The sequence below is a fragment of the Sorex araneus genome, chromosome 1 (assembly GCF_027595985.1).
Source record: "Sorex araneus isolate mSorAra2 chromosome 1, mSorAra2.pri, whole genome shotgun sequence".
NCBI classification, from domain to species: domain Eukaryota; kingdom Metazoa; phylum Chordata; class Mammalia; order Eulipotyphla; family Soricidae; genus Sorex; species Sorex araneus.
Genome location: NC_073302.1, coordinates 131,233,475 through 131,260,162, shown reverse-complemented (window position 1 = coordinate 131,260,162; position 26,688 = coordinate 131,233,475). Strand labels below are relative to the sequence as shown.

The 26,688-nt window shown below is 37.0% G+C and overlaps 1 protein-coding gene across 2 annotated transcripts in view; it reads left to right on the top strand.

Annotated features, from left to right (window-relative positions):
- HCN1 (hyperpolarization activated cyclic nucleotide gated potassium channel 1) overlaps positions 1-26,688 on the top strand; it is a 382,774-nt gene that overhangs the window by 279,528 nt on the left and 76,558 nt on the right. For both annotated transcript variants that reach the window (XM_004608418.3, XM_055132368.1), the window contains exon 5: positions 5,898-6,044. In XM_004608418.3, the coding sequence (XP_004608475.2) occupies positions 5,898-6,044 (147 nt within the window). The remainder of the gene's footprint in view (positions 1-5,897; positions 6,045-26,688) is intronic.

Below are 26,688 nucleotides of genomic sequence, written 5' to 3'. Positions count from 1 at the left end.
AACTAAATCCAGCAGTCATATTGAATTAACTACTATTTACTTCCTAGATATTTTAGGGATGAAAGCATCCTTAAAATAATATTTTTAATAAATGTTTATTACTGTACTCCAAACAGAATAAAATAAAATAATTTTCTTTTTTTTATTTTGTTCCCTAATATCCACCAAGAGGGAACTCTGAGCACAAGGCCAGGAGTAAGTCCTGAACACAGCCAGGTGTGGCCCTAAATCATACCTGATATGCAGTCAGGTTATCATCTTTGAATTTAATTTGTAAACCAAATAAATAAATTAATTTATTGTGTAACCTTGCCAGTCACTGTGTCACTGTCATCCTGTTGCTCATCGATTTGCTTGAGTGGCTAGCAGCAACATCTCCATTGTGAGACTTGTTGTTACTGTTTTTGGCATATCAAATACGCCACTCACCCATAGCTTGCTAGGCTCTGCCCTGTGGGCGAGATACTCTCGGTAGCTTGCCAGGCTCTCCAAGAGGGGTGGAGGAATCGAACAGGGGTCGGCCACGTGAAAGGTGAACACCCTTCCACTGTGCTATCAAAAATCTCAATAAAATGCAGTTTGGCTTAGAAGAGAATATTCATGAACGTCAGAAAACAATCACTGTGTTGCTCATCAATTTGCTGAAGCAGGTGCCAGTAATGTTTCCATTCATCCCTATTTCATTCAGGGTCAGAGGAATGAGGCCCATTATTGTTACTATTTTTGGCATATCGAATATGCCACAGGTAGCTTGCCAGGCTCTGCTGTGTGAGATTCTGTATCACTTTCTTCTAGGAGCTTTATTGTATAGTCTCTGGATCTTGGCCATTGATGATATTACATGGCCGGAGGGGTGGGAGGCAGTTTATGGGTGTGACTGCCAAGCTACTGGAAAAACTGGGGATCTGGGTGAAGGAGGTCCAGTCCTGATCTGAGCAGGCTTAGAGATATCAGCTACGGGTGCCTGCATACCTGGGTTCCTCTTCTGGTTTCTTCATGTGTGTGAGGCTTGTCCAAGCATGTAGAGAGTGGCATTGAACATGGCTATGGCTGGGTTCTGGAGGTTTGCGGCTACTGGGGTTCTACTTGGGGTGGGGAGGGAGATTCAACCCGTCCCCCTTTATGGGGTCTCGGTGAAGACAGCCTGGCAAGGGGGCAGGAGATTCTACTTCCTCGGAAGACAGTATTAAAATTATATGCTATTGTATTTGCTTTCTACAAGCTTTTGAATATTAAATGTGGAAATATGTTAAAGCCACCAAAAACAGATTTTAAAAATACAGAATTCAATAATTAAAGTTTCAGTCAATATTTAGTTATATTAGATATATAAAAAGGTATAAAGAAAATAAAAAGAATATATCAAAAATTTGGGAAAGTTTTGTAGATTTTATGAAGTAACTGAGAAATACACATATCTGAATAGAGTCTCAAATCCAGGTGACTCAACATCCAACCAGCTGTTCCACCTAAGATATGATATGCAATCAAGTTATTGTCTTTGAATTTAATTTGCAAACCAAAATAATCTAACATACTTATATCGTATTAATCTACCATAGTTATTTAGTTGGGGATTTGTTTTGGCAACATGAATAGACAAAAGAAAAGAAATCTAGGAATAGTGAAGTCAATTATGTATGTGGGATAACTACAGTAGTTTCATATATAATTTTATGTGTATAGAGCTTTTAAAAATAAAATTTGTAAGAATTTTGTGGTAGGAATTTTTCAAAAACTTGTTACAGTGTATTTTAAGGTGTTTTTAAGACTAAATAAAATGATAATAGTTTTATAGTGTACAAATATGATAGAATGAACTGTTCATGTTATATATTTAGAATTATATTTGACTATTTTTTAAAAATCTCTTCAGCAGCAATCATTATATTGTCATTTTCTACATATGGCATATGACTACAACTAATAAAAATTGCCATCTTGTCCTTTTTAAAAATATGCACTTTTAGCATCTAGGTTTTTTTTTTGTCCTCCTACACTATATGTCTTGGTTAAAAGGAGTAATTTTTATCTGTATTTCTTCTTCACATCACATGGAAATGATTTGTTTATTCCTGCAACTGTTATGTATGAGGAAATCATGAGAAAAAAAATGGTTTTTGTTTTCAGTGTAGCGTTCTAAAAAACAATCATAACTAATTACAAAATTGCCTGTCCATTGCCAGTGCCTCTTTTCATGGAATATACTCCTTTGAGTGCTCCCGCCTTTGAAACTTTATCCTTTGGACTTTGCTAATCAAGTTTATCTGGCCTGTTCTCACTCTTGATGGCTAATACCAGTTCCCTAAACTTGACCAAACTATTACCCAACCATTTTATATTTTAGGTTCCATGCCTTTGTCTTTTTTCTCCTCACTTGATACATCATCTTTTAGTCATCCCTCAGACAGAGACTGTGGGTCATTTTTCTTCTGAGCGCCTGACCTGCACAACGCATTAGAATATTTCATGGGTCTTAAATTTGTAACAAACTGAATTTATTTTATTTCCTCTTCTCTCACAGAAATAATATATCCCCACCTCACATGGCTTAATACCCTTTTACTATAGATTACTAAAGTGTTAAGGAATTAAATAATTTGTGTTTGCAAAAATAGCTGCCTCATCAACCCCTGAATTTCCTTAAAAATAAAATCACTTTATCGGTGACATTTGTTTATCATTTGCTTATCAAGTATTCGTTTTCAAATTCTAGAGACAGACATTGGACATATTTTTCTCTAGATTAGCTGACCTTTGAATATAGTATGAAATTTGCAAAATGAATAAAATGCTACTAAGTTTCGGTGCTGCCTCCCCTATGTATAAGTACGTGACAGTGAATAGAGACGCCTAGAGCTCAGTTCTCTGCTGAAGTTAGTCTTTCCACTTCTTGCTGGCTTTATGCAAATGATCTTTAAAGAAAGGTTCACAGTGCTTTCTTGAACACCCACTGGTCGTGAGCAAAGCGGAAGCCTCAAACCAGAGCTGAAATCATTTCTATCCATGAGGAAAGAAACTGCAGTGGATGGAACTGCTGCAGTCCTGTTGTCTTGAGCTATTTTACTGCCTTTTCACATTTGGATATTTGACAGAACTCCCCATACTCCACAGACTATACTCCCATGTGGCTTTGATTTGAAATCAAAGGTACAGTGCAGCAATGAGAGCACAGAGGAGCATCAGACATGCGGGAACCTTTGCGCAGCGGGAGCTCCCTGTGGGCTCAGGCTTTGGGCACTTGGATCTAGCTGTGTGTCTGGCTTGACCTGCCAAGGAGTCATGAACGCTGACAAAAGCTCTTTAAATTGTCAAAACAGACTCTAAAAATCCAGGCAGGGCAGTTGCAAATCATATATATTATTAGAGTGGAAGTTAACCTGGGGGAGGGGGGGCAAGGGAGCTCCTGTGGAAGTTCAAACCCTAAAAATAATATCAGTCTTCTGCTTTTGGGGGGGGGGAGGGAGCCCAAGTATAACTCTAATACACAGCTATCCTTGGCAGTGAATATAGATTTTTTTCAGTTCCGATGCAAATCAATTTTATCTCACCTAAGCATCTTACGGAGAAAGCCACTGAAGCATCCCTTCCTCTGTAACAACAAATTCCATGTCTCTAGAAAATGCCAGATATAATAAGATTAGGCATCGGGCAGATTGAGAGCTTTTTATAAAAACATTAACTCAATCTTTCTCGAATGCATACTAGAAGATGGTTACACATGCCAGGGACAGCACTAGTACCTCAATTCAAAATAGATTAAATGCCTAAAACATAATCAAATTGATTCAGATGTGTGTATATGATCTTAAAGTGCTTTCTGGTAAAGTCTGGTGATCCTGGTGGCCGAATTGAGAAAGACCTCGGGAGAAAGTTTTATTGGGGCTGAAGAGATAGAACAACAGTCTGGTTTCAATGCCCAGGATCCCTGAGCCAGACCAGGAGTGATCCCTGAGCGCAGATCCAGGAATAAGCCCTGAGCATTGACGGGTACGGCTTCACCTCCAAAATTCCAAAAATAAACTAACAAAAAGAAAGTTGTATTTCACACAGGATACAGGTATCTAAAGGGAATATTAAGAATAATGAGTATTATATTTAAGGAAAATGTGTAGAAAAACATAAATGCAGTGAGTTCCTGTTTCTAATATATGTATGTTATTAATTATCAATTAAAACATTAATAAAACACCAGAAGATTTAGATATCTCATAAGAGCTCTGTTCTTAGGAAAATATTTGACATAATTTTTCATGAATAAAATGTAAAATGTATTTTACTTAAAGGAAGAGTTTTGTTCTAGTTTCTATTCAGTTTTGTTACCAACTTTTCTCTTTGCACTCAATGACTTTGTCTGTACAGTATTACTAATTTTGAGCATCTAATTTTTTGGGGGGGTCACATCCGGCAATGCACAGAGGTCATTCCTTGCTCTGCACTCAGGAATTACCCCTGGCAGTGCTCAGGGGACCATATGGGATGCTGGGAATCGAACCCGCGTCGGCCGCGTGCAAGGCAAATGCCTTACTTACTGTTGTGCTATCACTCCAGCCCATAGCATCTAATTTTTTAAGTGTACTTTCATAACCACTTGTGATAGAAATGCTGAGGAAATATTTATCAAACTTTAATGCATATTGTGATATTGAGACCATAGTCTGGGATGGGAATGAAATTCCTCTGTTCTAATAAATTTCCAGGTAATATCCATGCTGCTCTACCCTATGACTAACAGATTGTTCCTTCAAAAAGAATATGCATATGTTAGCAGTCAGAGGGATAATAGAGCCAGCAGAGCTCTTGCTTTGCACGCTGCCAACCTGGGTTCAATCCCCCATATCATATATGCCTCCCCAACACCGCCAGGAGTGATCCCTGCGCTCAGCTCAGCACCACTGGGTGTAACTCCAAAACAAACAAAACACTGACGTGTGAATGGGGACTCCGAGATAGCAGAGTTTGATTCTGAGCACTTCATGCTCCCCTGAGCATCATTGGTCAGTGCCCGAGATCCCGAGCACCCCAGAGTCCACAGAGTCTGAGTGGCACCACATCCTCAGGCCTTTACCTTCAACCCAGTTGACCACGAGTTGCTGATTGAGTTCCTGAGCCATCTGAGCACCTCTTAGGAGCATCCCTCTATGTAAAAAAAAAAAATGTGCAGTGTATTTGCCTGTGTTGGTGTATCTAAATGGCAGACTCATTAAGAATCAATCTGTGGAGGTACTCTGAAGATCTATATCTCCCAAATGTAACTCCGCCACAACTTTTATAAATAATCAAGTGTATTAGTTCCTTGGTTAAGTAAACTTAAATGTCTGACTGAATTGTAAGTCTTTAATTACAGGGTGGATCAAGTCTCACCCTAATATTCTCCTAAATTTGAAATTGCAGCCTTCCTGACACATTCTCTTCTTTACAATGCAGATGCTTTAAGTTACTTGAATATCTATGACTTGCAAACCCCTGCCAAGCTTTCTCTCTAGACTCAAAATTTAATGGGGTCTGCTCTTTTGCAAAAAGGTCTAAGATAAAGCCTTTTTACTTTTCAACCATCAACACAGATGAGATACTTTTCCAAAGACTCCAACAATAACTGTGTACTTTTTCAGACTTCAATAAAAACAATAATAAATACAAAATAATAACTGCATAACTTACTTTTCTAGAGCTGTACCTTAAATTCATTCTTCCCATGTTGTCTCTCCATAACATAGTGGTTCTTTACAAGAAAATTTTACCTAAACACATTTTTATACTGTTAATTTTTAGTACCTCATACATTGTTACTTCCACTGAAATGATGTCTTATTTTTATTACTAAATGTTACACAATTGAATATAGCACAACAAAGTAGTGTAATGTTTTCCAATTTCTTTTTTTCCTTTTCTTACAGTATAAACAAGTAGAACAATATATGTCATTCCATAAATTACCAGCTGATATGCGCCAGAAGATTCATGATTACTATGAACACAGATACCAAGGAAAAATTTTCGATGAGGAAAATATTCTCAGTGAACTTAATGATCCTCTAAGAGAGGTAAGCTTTAAGCCTTCAAATCCATGAAGCATGAAAACTGTTTATTTTCTCTTTGCATGGTAAGTCCACTAAATTCTAGTTATGATCGTTCTCAAAAATCAGAGCTAGATATTTTTAGATATTTTACCTTTTCCTTTATATAAACTTTAATTTTTTAAATATATTAGAAAAATTTTCTAAATATTATTCTCAGAGATGCTTTATTTTCTATATTTCTAGTTGTCACTATTTCTTGTTATGGCCTCATTTTTTTTCTTATTTTAGCAGTGTTTCACTTTCTCATCATATACCTACTGAACTGTTTCTTTACCTTTTCAATAATTTCTTCCTAACTTTCTATTTATGTATATTTAAGAGTATATATATATATTTATGTATATATGAGATAATATATAATTTATTATATCTGTTACATACAATAATCACTAAATCTTCTGAACTTTCTCTGAAAGTGCTTTAATCATTCCCTCAAATCACTGGAATGTGGAATTTTGGTGCTTTATTTGAGCTTGCTCTTTTATGCACATTCCAAACCACCAAATGCTCTCACTTCATCATAGTAATATATGTCACACCTATAACTTGTTGCCTTTTCCAGTGCCACTAAATACATTTCATATGAACTATTTGCCTCCTAGCCTTCGGTCAATTTTCTCTATCTTCTATTTGAACCATCACTGCCAGATCGATCTATATGTATTCAAGCTGGCCACTTCTATCCTCTGAAACTTTCACTCTTTACACTATAGATTAAATAAAATAGAACCCAAATAGGCTCATATGTATTCCAGAAATTCTATGCTCTGACCTCAGCTAAATTTCCAGCTTTCTTTTTTTCTGCTGTTCTATGTGTTCCAAATTGGCCTACAGCCAAACAGTGCAACTTGCTGTTTTGCAAAAATCAATTATAATTTCTCACCCTTGCATCATGTTTTCCAGAAATGTCTTTCATCTGCTGGCAAAATCTAGTTAAAATAATATTGCTTTATTTATATCTTCTTTGATTTTGCAGACTAGTTTTAGCACTCTTTTCTGACCTCAATACATGGTTCATAAATCTTGCATGCTATTTATCCAGTTGCTATATTGTCATTATGTTTTTCACAATTTATTTGTCTTGAAAATCCCCCTTTAGGAGAAGACTAAGTTTATATTTTAAAAACTTTTGACACAATTAGTTCATTTGGCATATCTTAAGTAATTAAATATTTTAACTGATGTCTTTATTGTGCATAACCATTTTTGAATTTTCTTTCAGTAAAAGTCATTCTATTATTTAATTTTTAAAAGCTTAAGGTATAAAGATGTTTAATATCAGCTATTGAATTATTTGTCTTCTTCAATGAATCCTTAATCAATTTGAAGGTAAAATTTTTACTCTGATCTAAATAATTCCAGCTCTTTGAAAAAACATGTGTTCTGTCCTTTGCTTTAGCATCATATTGGATTGTAGAATGTAGATATAATTTTCCTTTATGAAAATAAGGCAAAAGTTCAGAATATTGAAACCAGTTTGGGTTCTCAAGGGGCTATATAGAACTTTAAAGTACAGTGGAACAGGTCATAGCATAAAGACAAAAGAAATTTAAGACAGTGCTCTCCAAGTTTAAATCAGTTCTACAACTATTCTACTATTAAATTATGATTTTTTTTTGTAAGTTGAAATCCAATCATTCAGTCTCAACATCTTTTACCTCAGCTTCTGAAAGACATTCACAACTGTTTTCTGGACCTTTGGTCTTAATTAGATAATGTGAATCACATCTCATTCATATTGATTGATAAGAAGCATAGTTTGACAATGTCACTCTCTCCTTAGAACTTGGCATTGACCTCTGTCTCTTGCAAAATATCCTACCCCTTGACATGACATGGGGGATCTTCTGTTGTCTACATGTAGCTTTATTTCTTTCTAGTCTACTTTACTGGGAATTGTCAATACTTTCCGGGTGTATAGAAGGACTGTTGATTGCTTCTCTGTGTTTCTTCATGTTAACTCTCAGTTTTTGTTCGTCTACTCAGCTTAGCTTCTGCTTTCTATTAAGCAGAATTATGCTTAATTATCAAGTGACCTTCTTTCTATTTGCCCCCTAACAATGTTATCTTTATCACTATCTCATTTATTAGTTTTTTGTTTGTATCTATCAAACTGTGAACTCCTAGAGGATATTATGTTTTAATATTTTGCCAACTCTTGTGGTAAGAAATGGTAGGAACTCATTAAACATTTAATAAGTCCATTTTTAAGGCTAAGTTATAAAAGAAAATTATGGTTTCATACTTAATGAAATTAGAGTAGAAGAAATAAATGCATAATTGCCACTTTAAGTAGGTGAAAAGAATTAACTTCAGTTGTTCCTCTGACCTTCAAAAGCTGAAGGTCAGCTTTTGCTTCTTTGACATCAGAATCACAGAAAAGTCTAAATTCTGTATGATAGTAAATAGATATTTATTAGAAATGAAGATGATAAAAGAAAAGAAGGCAAACATAGAGACAGCAAAAGTAAAAAACTTGGGACAAAAAGCTTTTTTTTCTAAGGCTCAAAAAATATTACAACCAGTAGGCACATGTCTTACATATGGCCAACCCAGGTCTATACCCTGCACCCTGTATGATCTCCCAAGTTCCACCAAGAGTGAAGTCCATCACCAGGTGTGAGACAAACACACACACACACACACACATACCCGCAAAAGTGCACGCATGCACGCACACACACACACACACACACACACACACGCACTACTTTTTTCTTTGAAGAAAAGTTCAATAAAAATACTGACAATGATAAATATATTTCCCTATAAATTTAGATTAGTATATGTCTTCTTTATTAAAATTGTAGTAAATAACATGAAACAATATTAAAGCAATAAAATATAGCAATACATTACAGTCCTCTAAGAGATAAAGCAGAAACTTATATAAAGTTGTATTTTGGTCACTTTTTGTCTCTATTGTCTAGAAAGGGTATATAGAAGACATTGAATAACATAATATTTACCAAATGAGTGAAATTTTGAATCTCTGAAGAAGAAAGCAGGATCATTTAATTTTTGTTTTGTGACAAATTGTAAAAAAGTAAGTTACACATAGCACTGTGGGTAGGGCATTTGCCTTGTACACGGCTGACCTGGGTTCGATTCCTCCATCCCTCTCGGAGAGCCCAGCAAACTACCGAGAGTATCCTGCCTGAACAACAGAGCCTAGCAAGCTACCCGTGGCATATTTGATACACCAAAAATAGTAATAACAATTCTCACAATGGAGATGTTACTGGTGCCCACTTGAGCAAATCGATGAACAATGGGATGACAGTGACAGTAACACATTGCATACAATCTGCATACAATTTCTCATTGCATTTTCCAATTTTGAGTCAATATGCATGTCCATATTGGGGTATAACAAGATTTTTCATTTAAAATGCTTTATTGTCCAGAAAGTTTATTTTTGTGATATATTGAAATAATTAGAGATTCTAATGAATATTTAAGAAAATTAAATTGGAGCAGGAGAGATAACACACTTTGCAGGGTGCTTGCCTTGCACATGACGGACCTGGGTTTGATACCCAGCATCCTAAAAGATCCCCCAATCACTAAAAGGAATAATTAATTCCTGAGTACATAACCAGAAGTAAACCCTAAGCATTAACAGGTGTACCCTCCTCCCCAAAAAGAACAAAGCAAAATGAAGAAGAGAAGAAAATTAAATTCAATCTAGGTACAAAACAATAGACAGAACCAAGGGGTAAGTCAAGCCTTTGATTAAAGATTTAGATAAAATACTTAGATAAAATACTCAAAAAATAGAGAAAGTAAAAATAAATTCCTATTATTTAAAATATTGTTTTTATAATCAAATTCAGCTGCCCGCCGCGGCTCGGGGCTTCTCCTGAAGCCCCTGCCTGGCACCTGTCCGCCGCCGCCGTCGGATCCTGACCAATCTCCATCCTGCAGGTAAACAGGCAATCCCTTGGAGAGCCTGCCTCAGCGCAGTTATTCTTTGCTACCTCAGCCCAATCCATACTGTGTATTCCTTTGAAAACTCACTTTTGCGAGCTCAAACATTTACGCAAAATAGCCATTAGCTTAGGCTGACACTATAAAAGCTATCAGTGAATAAGGGAAGTTTAGCACAATCGGAGCCCCTTCTTCCCACAAAAAGGAAGAGGAATAAAGAACTACCAGGTTCCAACTCTGCACTTCCGTGACAATATGAAGAAACAGCGAAAATCCCCTCCACCAAGAGAGAGAGAACAAAAGATACTAGAAACCTCAAAAGAGTCTCCCAACATCTACGACCTCTCAGATAAACAATTCAGAGAGGAAATATGGAGGAGAGTCGACCTACTCCAAGCAAATATGGAACAGACATCCAATAAATTAAGGGAGGAGATGAATCAAGCGCTGGAACGGTCTACCAAGAAAATACAGGAAGAAATGAGAGCAGAAATGAGAGCAGAAATTTCAAACCTTCGAACCGAAGTCTCACAAATAAAGCAATCGGTAGATGAAATAAAAATCTCACTAGCTGCCCTCAACAGCAGAATGACTACAGCCGAAGACAGAATCAGCAAGCTGGAGGATGAGCTGCAGAAAGCTTACAGACAGCAACAAATCATGGCCAAAGACCTCAAAATGGCTATAGAGCGAATCAGAGCCCTGGGGGATGACTTCAAGAGGAACAACATAAGAATCATTGGAGTACCAGAACCACAGGGAAGTAACCCCAATGAAAAAAACATAGTCAAAGACATCATCGCTAAGAAATTCCCAGAGCTGGAGAAGGCAGGCGTCCAGATACAAGAAGTCCGAAGAGTGCCAGCAAAAAGAGACCCAAATAAAAAGACTCCAAGGCATATCATAGTCAGAATGGCGGATGCTGTAGATAGAGACACAATTCTACAAGTAGCAAGGTCAAAGAGGGAAATCACATACAAAGGAGCACCCCTCAGATTTACGGCCGATCTGTCAGAAGAAACCCTCCGAGCCCGAAGACAATGGTGGGACATAGTGAAAAAACTCAACGAAATGAATGCCTCACCAAGAATACTTTATCCGGCTAAACTCTCACTCAAACTCGAAGGAAACATACACTACTTCTCGGATAAACAACAGCTCAGGTCCTTCATAGACTCAAAACCAATCTTGAAAGAAGGTCTAAGGGGGCTACTGTAAGGCAAGGAGGAGCCCCATAAGAACAACAAATCCCACAGAAAGATGACACAAAACCACATCACAATAATCTCTCTCAATGTCAATGGCCTAAATGCACCTATCAAGAGACACAGAGTGGCTAAATGGATCCGGAAATTAAACCCAACATTCTGTTGCCTGCAAGAAACACACCTGAACAAACAGAGTAAACATAGACTCAAAGTCAAAGGATGGAAAACAATCCTCCAAGCAAACAACCCCCTTAAAAAAGCTGGAGTGGCCATCCTGGTATCTGACAACATAGATTTCAGGATGAAAAAGATCAAAAGGGACAGCGAAGGTCATTTTCTGTTTATCAAGGGATATGTACAACAGGAAGAAATCACACTCTTAAACGTATATGCTCCTAACGAACGACCGGCTAAATATTTAAAACGACTCCTAACAGACTTCAAAGAGGACATCACTAACAGCACAATTGTAGTCGGAGACTTCAATACGGCCTTATAACCTCTAGATAGATCCACAAGAACAAAACTCAACAAGGAAACACTGACCCTGAATGAAGAAATTGAAGAGAGAGGCCTAATAGACCTATACAGGGCCTTACACCCCAAAAAGAAAGAATACACATTCTTTTCCAGTGCACATGGAACATTTTCAAAAATAGACCATGTACTGGGCCCCAGAACATACCTCAATCGAATCGGAAAAATAGAAATTGTATCAACCATCTTTTCAGACCACGATGCGCTGAAGATAGAAGCTAACCACCCACAAATACGGAAAATCAAATCAAACACCTGGAAATTAAACAATTCCATGTTGAACAATGAGTGGGTCAAGAAGGAAATCAAGGAAGAAATCAAAAGATACTTAGAAACAAATGAGAATGAAGACACGAGCTACCAAAACCTATGGGATGCAGCTAAAGCCGTGTTAAGGGGAAAATTTATAGCTCTCCAAGCATTCCTCAGGAAGGAAGAAAGGACCCACATAGATAGCTTGACTTTACGACTCAAGACCCTAGAAAAGGACCAGAAAAAGGACCCCAAACCAGACCAAAGGAAAGAAATAATAAAAATTAGAGCAGAAATTAATGACATCGAAACCAAAAAAACAATCCGAAAGATCAATGAAACAAAGAGTTGGTTCTTTGAGAAAATAAATAAGATTGATAAACCGCTAGCAAGTCTCACAAAGAAAGAAAGAGAGAAAACTCTAATAAATCGAATCAGAAATGAAAAGGGGGACATCATAACAGAAACCAGTGAGATTCAAAAGATCATTAGAGACTACTTTGAAAGTCTTTACGCCACAAAAAAGGAGAACCTAAAAGAAATGGATGGATTCCTTGATTCCTACAATCTCCCAAGACTGAAGAAAGAAGACCTGGAATACCTGAATAGACCCATCAATGTTAAGGAAATTGAAACGGTAATCAAAAACCTCCCCAAAAACAAAAGCCCAGGCCCAGATGGTTTCACTGGCGAATTCTTCCAAACATTTAAAGAAGACCTATTGCCTGTTTTCCTCAAACTTTTCCAGGAAATTGAAAAAACAGGAACTCTCCCAAACAGTTTCTATGAAGCACATATCTCCCTAATACCAAAAGCAAACAAAGACACCACTAAGAAAGAAAATTACAGACCAATTTCCCTGATGAACACCGATGCGAAGATCCTCAACAAAATACTAGCAAATAGGATCCAACAACTCATCAAAAAGATCATACACCACGACCAAGTGGGATTCATCCCAGGGATGCAAGGATGGTTTAACATTCGGAAATCAATCAACATAATCCAGCATATCAACAAAAGGAAAGATAAAAACCATATGATCATATCAATAGATGCAGAGAAAGCATTTGACAAGATCCAACATCCTTTCATGATGAAAACCCTCGCCAAAATGGGGTTTGGAGGAACTTTCCTCAAGATAGTCGAAGCCATCTATCACAAGCCTACGGCAAGCATTATCCTCAACGGGGAAAAACTAAGGGCCTTTCCTCTGAGATCAGGCACAAGACAAGGATGCCCACTCTCACCACTCCTCTTCAATATAGTACTGGAAGTACTTGCAATAGCTATTAGACAAGAAAAAGAGATTAAGGGCATCCAGATAGGAAGGGAAGAAATCAAACTCTCACTATTTGCAGACGACATGATACTATATCTAGAGAAGCCTAAAACCTCTACTAAGAAACTCTTAGAAACAATAGACTTATACAGTAAAGTTGCAGGCTACAAAATCAATACCCAAAAATCCATGGCCTTCATATATGCAAACAATGAGGCAGAGGAAAGGGACATGAAAAAAGCAATCCCATTCACAATCGTGCCCCAGAAAATCAGGTACCTCGGAATCAGCTTAACCAAGGAAGTAAAAGACCTTTACAAAGAAAACTACATAACGCTACTCCATGAAATCAAAGAGGACATGAGGAAATGGAAACATATACCCTGCTCGTGGATAGGGAGAATCAATGTTGTCAAAATGGCAATACTCCCTAAAGCATTATACAGATTCAATGCGATCCCTATAAATATACCCATGACATTCTTCAAAGAAATGGATCAAGCAATCCTAAAATTCATATGGAATAACAAACGTCCAAGGATAGCTAAAACAATTCTTGGGAAAAAGATGATGGGAGGCATCACCATCCCCAACCTCAAACTTTACTACAAAGCAGTAACAATTAAAACAGCATGGTACTGGAACAAAGGCAGAGCCATAGACCAATGGAACAGGGTGGAATATCCCTACACACAACCCCAAATGTATGACCATCTAATCTTTGATAAGGGAGCAAGAGAAGTGAAGTGGAGCAAGGAAAGCCTCTTTAACAAATGGTGCTGGCACAACTGGACAACCACATGCAAAAAAATGGGTTTAGACCTTGACCTGACACCATGCACAAAAGTCAGATCAAAATGGATTAAAGACCTCAACATTAGACCACAAACCATAAGGTACATTGAAGACAAGGTCGGCGAAACCCTCCACGATATTGAAGATAAGGGTATCTTCAAAGGTGACACGGAACTAAGCAATCTAGTAAAAACAGAGATCAACAAATGGGACTACATTAAACTAAAAAGCTTCTGCACCGCAAGAGATACAGTGACCAGAATACAAAGACTATCCACAGAATGGGAAAGGATATTTACACAATACCCATCAGATAAGGGGTTGATATCAATGGTATATAAAGCACTGGTTGAGCTCTACAAGAAGAAAACATCCAACCCCATCAAAAAATGGGGCAAAGAAATGAACAGAAACTTTACCAAGGAAGAAATACGAATGGCCAAAAGGCACATGAAAAAGTGTTCTACATCACTAATCATCAGAGAGATGCAGATCAAAACAACCATGAGATACCACCTCACACCACAGAGACTAGCACACATCCAAAAGAACAAAAGCAACCGCTGTTGGAGAGGATGTGGGGAGAAAGGGACCCTTCTTCACTGCTGGTGGGAATGCCGACTGGTTCAGCCCTTCTGGAAAACAATTTGGACGACTCTCAAAAAATTAGATATTGAATTCCCATTTGACCCAGCAATACCACTGCTGGGAATATATCCCAGAGAGGCAAAAAAGTACAATCGAAACAACATCTGCACATGTATGTTCATCGCAGCACTGTTTACAATAGCCAGAATCTGGAAAAAACCCGAATGCCCCAGAACGGATGACTGGTTGAGGAAACTTTGGTACATCTATACAATGGAATACTATGCAGCTGTTAGAAAAAAGGAGGTCAAGAATTTTGTAGTTAAGTGGATGGGCATGAAAAGTTTCATGCTGAGTGAAATGAGTCAGATAGAGAGAGACAGACATAGAAAGATTGCACTCATCTATGGTATATAGAATAACAGAGTGGGAGACTAACACCCAAGAACTGTAGAAATAAGTACCAGGAGGTTGACTCCATGGCTTCGAGGCTGGCCTCACGTTCCGGGAAAGGTCAACTCAGAGAAGCGATCACCAACTACATTGTAGTCGAAGGCCATGTGGGGGAAGAGAGTTGCGGGCTGAATGAGGGCTCGAGACTGAGCACAGCGGCCACTCAACACCTTTATTGCAAACCACAACAGCTAATTAGAGAGAGAAAACAGAAGGGAATGCCTTGCCACAGTGGCAGGGTGGGGTGGGGGGGAGATGGGATTGGGGAGGGTGGGAGGGACACTGGGTTTACGGGTGGTGGAGAATGGGCACTGGTGAAGGGATGGGTTCCCGAACTTTGTATGAGGGAAATATAAGCACAAAAGTGTATAAATCTGTAACTGTACCCTCACGGTGATTCTCTAATTAAAAATAAATAAATTTAAAAAAAAAAAAATCAAATTCATATTATGTTTATCCACTTTATTCACAAAACTTTCTTTCTACATGTTTAAATATTTTTAGATAGGAATAGCTCCTATGGTAGGAAATTGCAGGATTTCATTTATGTGCATTTGAAAGCTCTTACAAAAAATTTTATACCATGCATATGCTAATTAACTAAATAGATATTTCAAAAGTTTTATGTTGTTAAAATAATTCTCCTATTTCCATTTCTGTGACAGAAAAATAATTTGTCTTCTTCATATGTTGGAAACAATCTCTGGAAATGGGTACATGACGCATCCTTACTATTGAAGCCTCAATAAAAATATTACCTACTCTAAGAAAGCATTCCTTAGAAGTCCATCAAAAGTACTTTCTCGCAGTGCTTCTCACCACATAAGCCCTTTAAGTGATACATATCACTCTGTTGTGCGATATTTTGTTACTTATTGTCTTTCTGCTGTGTAAATTCAGGACCCCAAGAGACAAAGACTTTTTATTTTTATTTATTTATTTACCTAAATTTTCTTTTATTTGTTTTGGGACTGCACCTGGTGGTTCTCATGGCTTACTCTGGCTGGCACTGAGACTCAGGTGACCACATGTGGTATCAAGGATAAAAGCCAGGTCACGTGTGTGCAAGACAAGCACCTGACTCTCTGTACTATCTCTCCAGCCCAAGGCAAAGGCATTTTAATATCCGTCCTAACTCCACTCCCTACATAACATATATTTGATAACTACATATAAATAAAAGTAAGTGCATATTAAGCAAGGATCTTGTATTTGTAAAGTCTTTTCAAGGAACCATGGATTGTTGGAAGGTGAAGAGAGCATTTTTTTGTCAACTTTTTCTTGTATGAATAAGAAAATTGATGACCAGAAGTATAAAGTCTGTGACCACAAAACTTTTTTTTTATTATCACTGTAGATTTAGATATACACAGCATCATTTCTAATATATAGCAAAATGCTATCATCTTTAGAGTCACTGTCATTTTGTTTTTGATGTATGCACTATAAAGTCCAGGAGTTTCATTTAACATATGGTTGTTTCGTGTCTTTTTAAATTTCTATAGTTTTATTCAGTGGTGCTTTATACGGTCATTGAGAAGTGTTCTGAATGGGAGAGAGATGGGAATATTGTAGAATGTAAATAAATGTTCTTTCAATCTCTGTGACCCAGTATCATTTACGGCATATCATCTCCATTGATGTCACCATCATTATTATTAAATAATATTCTATGTCTCTGAGTGTATTGACAGTGACTCATATAACAAATGTTTATTTCCTTTTCTGAACGTAAGTAATAATCCACTTTAGTAGACAATCATAGTGGCAGATAAATTTGGGTGTTTTTTATCTTTAGGCCTGGCCATGTGACCTGCTAACAGGCTCAGTTTGAATTCTTGGCCTTCTGGAAAGTGATTATAAAGCCATCTTAAAATTTTTGTCTTTGAACTAAAATACTTGGTTCAGAAAGTAAGCGAACAACTATAATTTTCTGAGAAAAATCTTTAAGAGAGTACTCAGAAAACAGTACTGAGCTGACATTTTAAATTATAGTTATTATTTGTGAAGTATGTTCATTATCTATAATCTACAGTCTTCATGTTCTAGTTGTTCACTGGTTGTGTGTAGTCAAAAATTTGGGTCTTAAATGCCGTACTCCAGTGATCTCAAGAACTCCCGTCTCCTGTCATTCTCTTCTTAGAGAGTCTTCCTTAGTCTAGCTTCCAGCCACCATATAATAGGTTTCTCTTTTCTCCTAGCTACATGGTATTAAAATTAGCATTGTCTTAAGCAGCTTAAATACCTATCTTGGTATTTTTGTGTTAGTAATAGTTACATAGATGGATTCAGTCATATCACAAATAATGAATGAGACTCAACAACTGAGGGGTTATATAGCATTCTGACTAAGACTAAAAGCTGATGAATCTGTTTCCATGGACCACACTAGTACATTGCCAGCATCTACAATATACATATATGTATACATATATACATATATATATATATACACCCTTGTGTTATTTTGTAATTTATTTTTTTTTACTTCCCTCATTATTTGGTTTTGAGAATTTGGGGCCATACCCAGCCATGTTCAGTACAGAAAAATTTAGTCCTCATTATAGCACAATCATTGAAAATGGATATACTTCCGAACTTTATGCCTCTTACAGCTTAATGTGAGTGTGTGTGTGAGTGTGAGCATAAACTTCTTCCTGCACCTTGTAATCCCATCAACAGCCAAGAACCAGAGATTATAAAACAAAGCTCCCAGAAGTGCATGGCTGCAAATGCAGCCTCATGACCTCTTATTGTCTAGTTCTCCCTCTCAGAGAACCCAGCATGCTACTGAGAGTATCCTGCCCACACAGCAGAGCCTGTCAAGCTCTGAATGGCGTATTTGATATGCCAAAAACAGTAACAATGATGGGTCTCATTCCCCTGACCCTGAAAGAGCATCCAGTGTGGCACTATTGGGAAAGACAAGTAAAGAGAGGCTGCGAAAATCTCAGGGCTGGGACAAATGGAAACATTGCTGGCACCTGCTCAAGCAAATTGATGAACAATAGGATGACAGTGATATAGTGATAGTGTTGCAGTTTAATGTAAGGATAAATTTAATTAATAGTTGTAACTATACATATGTGTCATGAGAGGATCATATAAGGGAATACATAGGCAATGCACAATAAAGAACATCACCTTATAATATGCCACAATTCTTCTGGCATTATTTTAAAATTTTTCTTACAAATCATTTCTTCAACAGTGAGAATTTTTAAAAAGATAAGTCTTAGTATCAAATTTGACGTTGCAGCGTTAGGATGTGAGACTAATGACTGCCTTACTGGATGCAGAGGGTATTTTTTCTAAACCAAAAACTAATTATAAAAATTCAGTGAACTATACTTCACTGCTTATAAGAGCCTGTTGGAATGTGTACAGAGTAAGGAGGTCTATTTTTAACACAATCAGATTTATACTCATTCAGTTCTAGCAAAACGGCAAATTTAACAGTCAAGAAAGAGGTTAATACCCTTCTGAGCCTGTCTCCAAAGTTCAGAACTGTTCTATTTTTAAACAGTGGCATGTGAAGAGCTTTGGGCTGAAAATAGGTACAGATCATGTGTCCCAGTAGAATATAGAACGTCAGTATATTTCATTTTTACAGAACATGAATTAGACTGAGAGTATAATAGTTTACTTCTTTAAATTGTCGAATGGCTGTTATGGGGAAAAGTATAATTTTTTTGCATATTTATTTATTGCATATATGAATGACTTATTTTTTAGAAGCACATACTTGATTTTTAAAATACCTTCTTAAAACTGTTTTTAGTTAAGATTAAGTAAAGCAGACTAGAATTGTAATATAGTAAAGCTATATAAAGATATTATAAATTACCCAATATTCAGGAAGCAGGCACATTAATGAAAGAATAGGTGCAGCTATTGCAATATATATATATATATGTACATATATGTATTTTTTGACTCTTCCTCTTTTGATCTAAAGATTTTCCCTGTAATCTCTAGTTTCTTTGGAAACAAACAGAAGGACTATGACTTATTTATTAGTGTACTATAAGACATTTATTCAGACATAATAAGGTTAATTACAAAATGTGCTTTTAAGTCTCAAAGTGCTTGCTATAGGCTAGTATAAACAAATATAAATAAATGGGGGTGACTACAAAGAAAAGTTAAAAGTTATTACTGAAAATACAAGAAATGTAGGAAGTCAGATGATAACTCCTAGGGAAAAACAAACACTATTAAAATTATTGAATGGAGCCAGATAAATAGTATAACAAATAAGGGACTTGCCTTGCTTGTGTCTGACCCAGGCTCAATCCCCGGCACCCCATAGGCACCCCTGAGGCTGCCAGAATTAAGCGCTGAGCCAAATGTGCTTATCCCGACCACATACACACAAAGCAAATAAATAATGAAATCATGAAATTTGCTTATAAATGGATGGACATGGAGAGTATCATGCTGAATGAAATTAGGAGAGGGACAGTGTATAAAAATAAAAAGAAAAGGCGCGGGCGAGGGAAGGGATGCCTCACCGCACCGAGCCAGGCACAGGGCCTAGGGCAGCAGCTGTCTCTCCCGCCACCCGAGCTCGGTAGCCTCCGGCCGCTTCCCCCACCCCGGGGAGGTTGATGGCAAAGAGGTGGCAGGCGAAGGAAGGAACGGAGCCAAGATGGTTGGTCTCACTTGCAGTTTATTCCAATCTTCCCTCTATACACTCTCCGTCTTCTCTACACCTTTACGCGCCCCCACCTTCTCTCCGAACCCCCTTTTATTCATCATGGCCCTTCCAAAGGGCGCAACACATTGACGTCACCAAAAGCACCAAAAGATCTTACAGGAAGAACATTGAGGCAACATAATTCTCTTGTATCTGCAGGCCGCTAATCTAGGCCCCCGGAAAGAAGATACAAAAACAAAACCAAGGCCTTCTTTGGGCTGAAAGTACTCGGATTTACATCCCAAAGACCAGTCTGGGCTGCAGCAAGAAATCTACATGTCAATTACAAACTAGACAGCACCTGAAATTTACATTCCAAAGACTAGGCTGGGCCAGAGCCTGGAATCTACAAAGTCAAATCAATTCTGGCTAGCACCTTAGATCCGGGTCAAAGATCAGCTAGGTTTCTGTGACAAAAGGTTTCTGTGACAAAACTCCAGAAGGCAGCTGGAAAAGGGGAAATATTCCAACAGGACAGATATAGAACAACTGCATTCGTTCATTTGTGAAATATAAAATACATATAGTAGAACACTGATATCCAAGGCCAGAGAAGACAAGGACTAGAAGGACTGGTCAGTAGTTAGAATCTACCACAAGTGTGTGTGGGGCAGAGGGTAGGTAAGATAGAGAAGAGGTCAGTATGACAATAATAGCTGGAAATGATTACAGTAGATAAGAACTGAGTGTTAAGATTAGGTAAAGGGATATTCCTGATAACCTTTCAGTATCTGTATTGCAAAGCATAATGCCCAAAGAAGAGAGAGAGAGAGACAGAGAGAGAGAGAGAAAGAGAGGAAGAAAAAATGCCTGTCATAGATACAGGCAGGGGGGGGTTGGGGTAATGGGAGGGAAATAACTGGGGATATTGTGCACAGGATATTGTACACTGGTGGAGGGATGGATGTTGAAACACTGTATGACTGAAACCTAAACATGAAGAGCCTTGTAAGGGTCTATCTCAATTGAAACTAACGATTCAATAAATAAATAAATAAAATAATTAGTTAATTAAATTGTTGAGTAAAGAATGTGCCCAGTGTGGTTCGAAGTAGACTTAGAAGGTTTCAGAAAGACTTTTGACTAATTTTCAGAGCAAATATGGAATTTGCATGAAGAAATAGAATTCATGTGATGTTTCAGGTAAATAGAAAGGTTCATGGAAATAGACTATTGTATTTTTATAATTCAGTTCTATTTTAGCTCTCTTTTGGGCTAAAAAAAGAGAAAATAAGTTAGATGATACAAAACTTATATTTTATTATTATTATTAGGCCACATCCAGCTGTGCTCAGTACTTCCTCAACTCAGTGCTCAGGGATCACTCCTGGCAATACTTAGGAGACCATATGTGGCTGTTGGGTCAGTTGTGTGCAAGGCAAGGACCTTAACCCCTAAACTATGTCTTTTGTCCAGAACATATATTTTTGTATCCGATTAAGTTGCTTTTTTATTATTATTTTGGGGTCACACCTGGTGATGTACAGGGGTTATTCCTGGCTCATGCACTCAGGAATTACTCCTAGTGGTATTCGGGGGATCATATGAAGTGCTGGAAATCGAACCCTGGTTGGTCGTGTGAAAGGCAAATGACCTATCCACTTGCTATCGCTCCAGCCCCTTAAGTTACATTTTTAAACATGTTCAACTACCAATGAAATAGATTTTTTTCATTATTGTTATTATCACTATTTTTCCCCTTATGTTTATAACAACAAAGTTTTTTTAAATAATGTTCTAGAAAGGAACTAAATAATAAAATTTAAACTAAAATGATCAAGGATATTAGAAATACAACTCTGTGAGATAGTCACAAAGCTTTCATGTTTGAGTTTAGTTATACAATCCCTCCACCAGTGCACATTCTCCACCACCAATGATTTTCCACAGTATATCCCAGCCCCTTTCCACCTTCCCTCTGCCTCTATGGCAGGCAATTTTCCCCATACTCTTTCTACTTTGGGGCATTATGGCTTGCAATATAGATACTGAGATGCTATCATGTTTGGTCCTTTATCTGCTTTCAGCACACATCTCCCATCACAAACTATCCCTCCAACAACCATCATTGACTTAGTGATCCCTTCTCTATTCCAGCTGCTTTCTCCCCCAGCTCATGAGACAGGCTTCCAACTATGAAATACAATTCAACTATAACTCTGATTATTATTAACGAGGCAGTAAAATCAGTGGCACAATTTAAGTAATTAAAATTATAAAATGAGCTTTGCTTTCTAAAACTTAGATTTTTCATTTGGGCTTTACACTGAGATAATTAATTTACTCTAAATCCAATATATAATATAATATTCTAGAGTTTTTAATTAAAACTTCTAAAGGACTATATGCTTCTTGACTAGCTTACATAAGCCGGTGTTCTACTCTTGGAAATATCTCTCAAACTTAAATGCAGAGCTCAACAGTTTTTAATTATATAAATTATGGAGATTTTCATTTACTGATTTATTTTCAAAGTTTCCTCAGTTGACTGTAAATTAAGATCATATATCAGGGCTGGAGAGATAGCACAGTGGGTAGGACGTTTGCCTTGCACGCAGCCGACTCAGGTTTGATTCCCAGCATCCCATATGGTCCCCCGAGCACCGTCAGGAGTAATTCCTGAGTGCAGAGCCAGGCATAACCCCTGAGCATCGTTGGGTGTGACCCCCAAAAGCAAAAATAAATAAATAAAAATAAAATAAAATAAAATAAGATCATATATCACATAGATGTATTGATAATTGATATTATATGGTGCTTGGTGGTAGTGGTGATGGTGATGATGGTGATATCGATATCTTAGCACTGGGTTGTCAGAAACCACATAATATGTCTAGAGAGAGTTTTCTTTACTATTATTTATATCATAAATCATTTATTGCAGTTTTGTCCAGCTATGCTTAGATCGAAAGGCATATAAATTGGAAACTGAAAGTCATAAGAAATAGCACTGGATACTTGAGCCCCTTAGATTTATACAGAGTGCATTATATGCATTATAGATATATATATAGAGAGAGAGATTTTGAAAGTAAAAATATTGAGATATCTAAAAATAAGTAAATCCTAAGAATTCCATACAATTGATATTTTAAAAAGAATTATTCATGTTACAGATGTAGAGGATTTATGTACTGTATGTTTTATTTATAAATATAGATTAATAAAGAGTATTCATCCAGAAGTGAATAAGCCAGGAATTTAAATGAACCCAATGTTTAATAAGTATATAATAATGTTATTTTTATCATGATTACTGTCCTGGAAATACTTACTAGAAATAAAATATTATGAGTATGTTTATTGCTGAATCAAGGACAAGATAATAATATATTTATATCTGTGGTCTCTTGCTGTGAATTTTGTGCTCTAACACATAAATTATGAATTTGGCAGCCTAATAAACCTAGATAAGCTTATAAATTATTATCTTGGGTTAAAAGGATAACTCAAGGGGTTTGGCCTTGTGCTTTGCCTGAATTATGCCCAAGTTTGATCCCTGGCACTGTGAACTTCAGCATTTCTGCGCCCAAACAATTTTGTATTACTCTGCCCAAGAACTGAATGGTTCAGGGCTGTAGAGATAGTACAGTGGGTAAGGTGCTTGCCTTGCATGCATCTAACCAGGGTTCGATCCTGGGCACCCTATATAGTCCACCGAGCTAGTCAGTATGACTTCTGGCTACAGAGCCAGGAATAAGCCCTGCATGTCTGAGCATCTCTGAAATCATCCCAGGGTCTTCAATCACTATTTGGGAAGGCCTCCCAACAAAAGAATATCTCAAAAGTTAGTGAAAATCATCACAGTACTTTACATGTAAAATTGAGTTATACACATATTTCAGCAGTGTTGTTTTATCAGAAATTTACTTTATCTACAATATGCTGTTTAGGGAATTTCAGTTTGTTAAAGCAACTCTACTGAAACCATGATTTAATGGGCTCTCCTAAGATATCTATATAGGTGCTGATTACAGAACAGTATTGTGAATCGGATTCTAGAAGAGCTAGAGGACATAAATGGGAAAGTGCTCAATCTCAATAAAGTTTGGGATTTTAAAACTAATAATAGTAATGCAGAAATGTTTGTTCTTAGTTTGACAAATACCCCTGGGTAACATAAAATGCTGATAAGTGTAGTAATTAAGTGAGACTACTTAGAAACATGTACTATTCTGCAGTACTTCTATAGACTTTTAAAAATGGAACAATTAAAAATAATCTTAATCTTAAAACAATAGTGTACCAAAAATAATTGAAAGAGAAGTAAAAAAAAACTTAAAAGTAAAAAAAAAATTAAAGTGACAGACACAAAACCTTTTAATACATAATAGTATCTCTACAATAGAAGTTGATATGTATGTATATATATGTATATCCTAACTTTACATCTTAAATAATTAGAAAGTGAAGGCAAACTAACTTAAAATTAGCAAAGGAAATAAGTAATAAATACTAGACCCAAAAATCAAATAAAATAGGGGAAATGTAGAAAAAACTGACCAAACAAAACGTTGAGGTTTTTTTGAAAGATAAACCAAATGAAAACAACTTCTATCTAAATTAATATGAGAAAGAGAAAGCCAGAAAGGCTTAATGCAATCCATTTCTAAATGAAAACAAGGTGATTTAACTAGACAATAGAGATGACATTGATATATTCCTACAAATGCCAAACCTGTCAAGATTAAAAAATTGGGGAAAAAGAAAATATGAGCAGATCAATCTGTCTTTTCAAGTGTATTGCTCACCAGAACTAAGACATTGTTGAAAGTGTAGGTTGCATTACACATCTCAGGGAAAAAAAAAAAATAGCTAGATCGCTGGAAGGTACAGGAGAAACTGAGGAGGAGGAAACTCCCATCTTTCCTGTCATTCTTTTACCAGTCAAGATAGCTAAATTTCTTTGTAAATCTCTTTGTTAGGACTGTCACAACAAATACTACAAATTTGTACAGGTTTATACAACAGAATTTCATCTTTGCGTCTTCTGGGAGCTGGAAGACCAAGAGCCATGAAACATCACCACAATTGACTACTGAGGTCTCCCTCTTTGATTTGCTAATGGCAGCTTCTCCCTTTCTTCACTGAGTCCTTCCTCTGCACACATCCCTGGAGCATTGTTTTGTTTTGTTTTGTTTTTGCTTTTTGGGTCACACCCGGTGATGCACAGGAGTCACTCATGGCTCTGCACTCAGGAATTACTCCTGGCAGTGCTCAGGGGCCCATGTGGGATGCTAGGAATCGAACCCGGGGTCAGTTGTGTGCAAGGCAAACACCCTATCTGCTGTACTATCACTCCAGCCTCTCTGGAGCCTTTTTGTGTACTATAATTTTCTCTTCTTATAAGACACCAATTCCATTCTATTCTCACTTTAATTTTGTCACCTCCTAAAGTTCCCATCTCTAAATACTTACAATCTAATGTACTGGGACATGAGACTGAAACATAGGAACTGAGTTGAAGAGCATAATTCGGTCCTTAACACCTGCCAGCACGTGGAGTGTTTCTTAGAAATCTAACCAGAGTGACATGTAAGTGTGTCTTTAATGTATCACAAAGTGTGTAGACTCCTACACACTCACTCCATTTCCTTTTGTCTTTTGTTTCACTTTCCTATTTGCTTAACTTGTTGTGATATTACTTTCCAATTTAGCATAATTCAAGATAGATTTTTACTTGACTTGACAGTTTAGATCAATTTGAGTTTCTATGTCAAGTACATATGATTCGTATTCTGCAAGTAACACACCCTACTTACAACAGGCAATTTTTCCAAAGTTTATACAAATGATTTTAGAAATTTCACCTGAAATGACAGAGTAAGGCGATGAACAACTCTAATGAGCACTTTTCTTTTCAATGTGCAGTTCTATATTTAGGATTTTTTTAATGAACACTAAGAATATTTTATACCTGCCTCCCTTAAAGTAATACAGCTATATGCATGAGGAAGGCAGAGTAGTGGGATTATGAATTATTAAATTAATCTTAAATGTTTGTGCTGTAAAGCTTAAACATGGACTAACCCTAAACCAAATTAGGACACATGAGAATGATAATTACAGAAAATATTGAAACTTATAATCTATAAATCTCAAATTTCAGCTTATATCTTTTACAAGCAAGCTGATTTCATTGAAGATACATGTAGCACGGTAGCACTGTTGTCCCATTGTTTATCAATCTGCTTGAGAGGGCGCCAGTAATGTCTCCATTGTGAGACTTGTTGTTACTGTTTTTGGCATATCGAATACGCCATGGGTAGCTTGCCAGGCTCTGCCGTGCAGGTGGGATACTCTCAGTAGCTTGCTGGGCTCTCCAAGAGAAATGGAGGAGTCGAACCTGGGTCAGCAGTGTGCAAGGCAAATGCCCTACCTGCTGTGCTATTGCTCCACCCCTAAATATATTTGTATATGAAAAATATTTTAAGCTGATTACCTTTTAACTCTTAACTTAAAAAATGAATCTGTAAGTTAATATGTATTGGGTTTCAATACATTTAATGGTGCAAAGTTACCAAAGCTCATGAATAGTAAGAGCTTTACAGATCACCTATCTATCCATCTTATCCATTTTGATAACTCTAAGCACTTAATGCTAAATGGACTGCACAAAATGGTTCAAAAGGAAATAAAGACTACTTCTTCACTTTTATTTTGTTTGTTCAGGACCAAACCCAGCAGTACTCAGAAATTATTCCTGGTTCTGTGCTCAAGGATTATTCCTGGTGGGCTTGGGGACCATATGCTATGCCAGGAATCAAAGCCCAGTCAGCTGCATGTAAGGCAAAAACCCTAACCCCGTAACCGCTGTATTGTATCTCAGACCCCAAGGATGATTGTATCAAAATACAAACTACT